Here is a 5,835-nt window from a genome sequence, read left to right on the forward strand (position 1 = left end):
ATATTGAAGTTTTGTCTCATAAATGTGCCAAATAAAGGGTGTGTAAATAACAGAATATCGCATTTATTATTTACATACACAATATAAATTGTCTCTTATCTGCAATATAGCGTTGTATTAAAACAAATTGGATGCAAGATCTTTAAAGGTGGTACATTACGATATCTCCATCGTAAATTTTTGTAACGTTCGATTTCCTTTTGAACTAAAGCTACAGTAATCTTGATTTACTACATGAATGGGTTTTTCACAGAGAAAAATATTCGTTATATGCCCAATACATTTTACTTTGTACATGTCTATGTAATAATTTCTATTAAATAAAGCGATGATTTTAATGTGTATTCCTTCTGAAGTTCTCATTTTATTTCCTGCATGGTAACAACATTTTTGAAATTCATGAAGTTGCAATCACGTTTTCTCTGGCATTCCAAAAGAGCTTTCCCCCCGAAGTGTTGGTGATTGTTCATTAGAATAGTCTTCATTGTCTTAAGATAAACAAGACTTAATATTGTCTTGAGCGACTCGAACACGTCGTACAAGCTACTGACTTTGTCACATCTGAAGCCTTATTGAGATAATGCATTTACAGATTTAGATACAGCAATCATCCCTACTAGTTTGACGTGCTTGAGAAGTATGCCATCTTCTTTGATTTGAACATATTTTATTGTGTAAATAACACAAAAGGATTGGAAACAAGTTCTTGCAACTTACAAGTTCCTCTCCTAATGATAATACATACAATATATACAATTGTCATAGTACATAGTCTTTTAGTTTCACGTTCTCATTTATCCAGAAATGCTGATTAGATGCATCTAATAAAGATATCTGGGTAAATTTGTTCAAAATTTCAAAGATGTATTATAATCGAGTCCTCAATTAAATAAGTGCCTATTTTCATCAAAATCAAAATTCTAAACACAGTCATCATTTTGAAATGATTTATTAAAAATTACATTATATATATTTATCATAAAAAATATGGTTGATTAAATTATATACATGATTTCACAGAGGTACAAAAGTAATGAACTATTTACAAATGAATGAGGTGGAATGGTCTGTGATACATAGTGTACACAATCCACAGCTGTGGTAAGTCTTGGTTAAAGAGTTCTTGGTAGAAACGATGATCACATCCATGTCCATATACACATGTCCATCAACAAAAAGATGATGGTTTCTGATATACATTATTTATGAATGAAACAATTATATGGAATATGATGCATGTATTTTTATTTTGGTAAACTTTGTCACAGGTGTATTAAACAAATGGATGTAAACATCTCAAGATGATGGTCTCCACACAACAGTTTTGAGGGAAAACTGGTCTTACTATCTAAAATATCTTCTTTTCAGAATTCCTGAATTTTCCCTAACAACAATCCATATAATTACATTTAATTTTCTTTTTGGATATAAAATAACATAATACAAACATGGATTTAAAAATTTAGTAATCATAGTGAAATGCTGAGATTTCTATTTTTAGAGTAGTACATTGCTTGGTATAGATGGCACATGGAGGATAAATGTACTGTCAGTGTGTGTGTCAGCTAATGACCTTTGACCTCAATAATGGCCTCGTTTTGATTCTCCTGCGAACCTGAGTTCCATCTCCATTTGTTCGTTCATTTCCTGCCTCCTTGCTATCAGAACCACAACGAAGACAACCTAGAAAAAAAATCAAAGGTTTTCTCCGGTTACAATACTGTAGATTCCTAATTAAATGTGAGGAATTAATATCCCCGTAAAATTGCGAGAAGCACCCTTCGCGGATTTTAAAATCTCGCCATTATTATCTGAGAGTTTAGAACTATAAGAAATAAGGAGAAAATTTCCACATTCGTGATTTTATATTCTTGCGATTTGGTACAAACCAGCGGATCGCGGAATTAAGTACTCGCGTAATATAAGAAATTTACAGTAGATGATTATAGGTTTTATTTGCATGTGCAATGAAATTAATGAAATGTTTGCTGTTTACACAAAGTTAATGATTGGAGATGTGATAAATGAACTTACATTGAGTAGAGTCCTGAACACCCAGAACAGCCAGGTAAACACCACGAAGGCCAGCCTCTGTAAGACAGGTACAACAATTTACTGATACTGCAGTGGTAAAGGGTGTAAATACATGTACTACAATGACTGCTTTATATACATTGTGACTATAGAGGCCTGTTAAGCAGAGCGAGTGCTTATAAGCTGAGGCACCAATATTCACTATCCTAACGATGCAAATGTTGAAGAGCAGTCATTCTGCTGAACAGGTCTCAGGAGTAGCCTTTTTTATTCCCTCTTGCAACTTGCTGAAGAGGGGATAAAATATGGCTGTGTGTACGTAAGTTAGTTGATAAGTATACAAAACTGTCTGTAGCAACAATAACTGGGAAAAAACCCTTTAGTACATGTATTAGGAATAATCAATTTTTTATATACTTTTTAAGCATTGTTGTAATTAAAGAACCCTAGTCTTTTTCAAAGATTTTGGCAAATTATTTTTTGAGTGTTAAAACTCAAATTTCTGTTCAACAAAAGAAATAAAGGAGCTAATTTTGCTCATTGTTCCAGTATTGAAGATGTTTTAACATTGCGAGAAGAGGAATAACTTTATTTATTTGAACATTGTAACCATGCAGAGGAGTTACTATTTTAACATTGTGACAAGGGGAATAACTATGTTTTAACATTGTGTAAAGGAGATATACTTTGTTTTAATTAACATCGTGCCAAGGGAAGAACTTTGTTTTGCTATGTGAATTGGGGAAAAAAAGTTTAATTATGGAATAAGGGGGATACTTTAAAAACAAATGATGATTTTGTTTTAACTTTGTGAAATAGAAAGTAAATCTGTGACAAGTGCAAACATTAGTAACATATTGGAATCAAATATTCATTTTACATTGTGACTAGTTGAAGGCTATTGTTTAAATAATATGTTATTATTTTCTAATAAAGTTCTGAAATGGAATTTTACAACTAAAGTGAAATGATCTCTCCTATTAAAACTTCTAAAACATGTCTCTTAAAAAAGATCTCAGTACTTACAAATGTGTTCATGGCGTAGAATGTGTACTCGAAAACAGAAAATGCGAACTCGACAAGGATGTAAATGATGAGATAGATGATGTAAATTTTGTGAGCTCTCATGTACATCACAAAATGCTACAATAAAAAATGCAATCATGGTAGATATACATAAATTAATCATATGTTAATTATCCTAAATAATCAATATGAAACGAAATAGATATATATAGACAATATTTTGAAATAACCTTGCATATACAATGTAGAATGAAATGAATTATAAAAACAAAATCATAATAAACACATGCAGACATTTTACAGACTTGACTGCTACAAAATCATTCATGTCCTTTAATAATATCAACACATACCCTTTCCATGGTTTGTAGAATCATGAAGCCACTGTACAGGATAAGGACCACATGACCAAATGTGAGCACTATGTCACTCGCCAAGAAACCTGGAACAGACAAAATTATAGTTAGTGGCCGAGTGTGTTATTGGACAAAGAACGCACACTGCACTAAACAGTACATCACAAAAGAATCCAATGTAAATTGAAGTGAAATACAAAGTTAAGGTTGTTACCGGTATTCTATTTTTTAACATTTTTTAATTATCACAACTGTTATAAAACATATGAAATTTTTGCTGAATATTAAATAAAAAAAGAAAACCTAAATATGATATCACGATATCAATATATATTTAATATAATTTTATACTCTAACTGAAATATATTTATCAAAGTCTTTGACACGCTGGTTTTATATATATATATATATATATATATATATACCGGTACTTACTCTGCCAGAAGTGAGCCCGCCACAACGTCTTAAATCCCATACTGATCTCAAAGTCCGTCCCTGTTGCTATAAGATCAACCAGTCGCAGAGTCAAGGCGAATGTGGCCGTAAACTACAAACAGTAAAAAAATACATGTACATATACATTCATAGCATTATGTCAATTTTCATGGGCATGCAATAATTAAACCTTTATATTAAGGGAATCTTTTGAGAAAAAAAATTGACCTTTACCAACTTGGTAATTACTACGTAAACTTCGGATCACTATAGGGAGAATACCAGTATTTATTGTTTGTATTCAAACTTTTTTGTATTTAAACTTCTTGAATTGAAGCTCAGATTGTGGATTAAAATATCTTGAGTACTTCTCATTATGAAAGTCAACTGGGTGAGGCACCTAAACTATATTCATTCTGTTTCTGATAACTGTGGTATTGCTGTCATCTGCAGGAAAGTAAAGGAGTTACGGTCGGAACACTTCCGTGTGATATTATTCAAAGTTGTTTGCCAAGACTGCTCTGCGGTTTGAAATTGACTCTGTATCAGCAAAATATACATCCCATGATGAAGTCGGACGAGTGTCATTGCATTCTATGTATTCATTATATATATTAGCCAATGACTGGACAGTTAACCATGAGTTATTTATAAGACCCAACCTTTATCAAATCAAGAGTTTCTCACATACTGCTAATTTTAAGGTTCAAGCTCTTGTTAAAACAGTTCTAAAAGGCATTTTCTGGTCAAATACTGTGCAATTTAAATTTTTTTATAAATTGTGACATAATTGTACTAAACATTTTCGTTGATTCCCATTCCCTAGCTGATATAACCACCTTAAATAAAGTACACAACAGAAATTGCTTAATCAACATCATTAAATTATCTCCTAGGTAAACAATCATCAAATTGTCCCTAAAAAAAGTGCATTTAGTTACTCTCATTAATTTATGTAATACCATTTATAGAGACTTATTCTGGGTCTTTTACGTAAATTAATTATATCTTATATATACATACAGTACTTGTACCATATATGTGTACAAACATATATACTAATTGACCATTATGTATTAAAACAGTTGATACGTTTTAGATTCATTTAATGGAAATGTATTGACAATCCATGACAAATACCGGAAGTAAATATACGGCGATTGATAGTTCGAATTAATAATTTTACCTTTTCTATACCTGGCCAAATAACTTTAAACATCGCATTCTTGTTCCTAGTATACTTATTAACTTACCACCACAAAAATATAGCCCACAAAGCATGCTGTTCGTAGATTCCAACAGAGGAACCTGTGCATCAACGCCATATTTGTTTTCTCTCGTCTCGTTTTAAACTTGTCACACCTGAGGCAGGTAAGGGAGAAATCAGTATATGCACCATGCACTAAATGACGAAAATATTTCCGATTTAGGAGAACCTGATGTTGCAAACAGAGTAATTAAAAAACGTCCAACTAATTTTGTTATTATTTAAAGTTAAAGAGCTGTACATTAAAACCATATTATAAATTGATGATTATATATTTACGTTTTCCACGCTCCGGTACATACAAATATAACGAGTGCTCCCTCAGTCGCGTAACCAAGTGGCGGATATAAGACTTTTACAAGTAATAGATTTCCAAAACACTTGCCTGACTAAACAAATTTATTAAATGGAAGCATGCATGTTTCAATTAAGCTATCTTATAAGAAAAGAATTTTAATTTCTCGATGTTGATCATAAATTCTAGTGCATGTATATCACTTAAAATTAAATTATTTCATTAAATTTAATTCCCAACCATAGGAAATAGGAAAGGCCAAGGATATTCAAGCACGTGTTGTTTTCGAAAGTATGTGGGGGGGGGGGGGGGGGGCTTCATCTATAACATCTTGACAAGCAATTAATAAAAGGGCGAATTCTCAAAATCATGAAAAAAATCCTAATTGTAACTTCCATTTAATTACATTCCTTATTTTCAGT

At 31.7% G+C, this 5,835-nt stretch overlaps 1 protein-coding gene across 1 annotated transcript; it reads right to left on the reverse strand.

Moving 5' to 3' along the window:
* Nucleotides 1–933: 933 nt before the first annotated feature.
* Nucleotides 934–5,246, reverse strand: LOC128157302 (uncharacterized). The gene is made up of 6 exons (XM_052819795.1): nt 5,105–5,246; nt 3,852–3,963; nt 3,414–3,502; nt 3,061–3,177; nt 2,035–2,091; nt 934–1,683 (listed from the first exon to the last, which is right to left on the reverse strand). The coding sequence occupies exons 1-6, from the start codon at nt 5,174–5,176 to the stop codon at nt 1,582–1,584; spliced, it is 549 nt and encodes a 182-aa protein (XP_052675755.1). The 5' UTR covers nt 5,177–5,246; the 3' UTR covers nt 934–1,581.
* Nucleotides 5,247–5,835: the final 589 nt, after the last annotated feature.

Source organism: Crassostrea angulata, chromosome 7, assembly GCF_025612915.1.
Source record: "Crassostrea angulata isolate pt1a10 chromosome 7, ASM2561291v2, whole genome shotgun sequence".
NCBI classification, from domain to species: domain Eukaryota; kingdom Metazoa; phylum Mollusca; class Bivalvia; order Ostreida; family Ostreidae; genus Magallana; species Magallana angulata.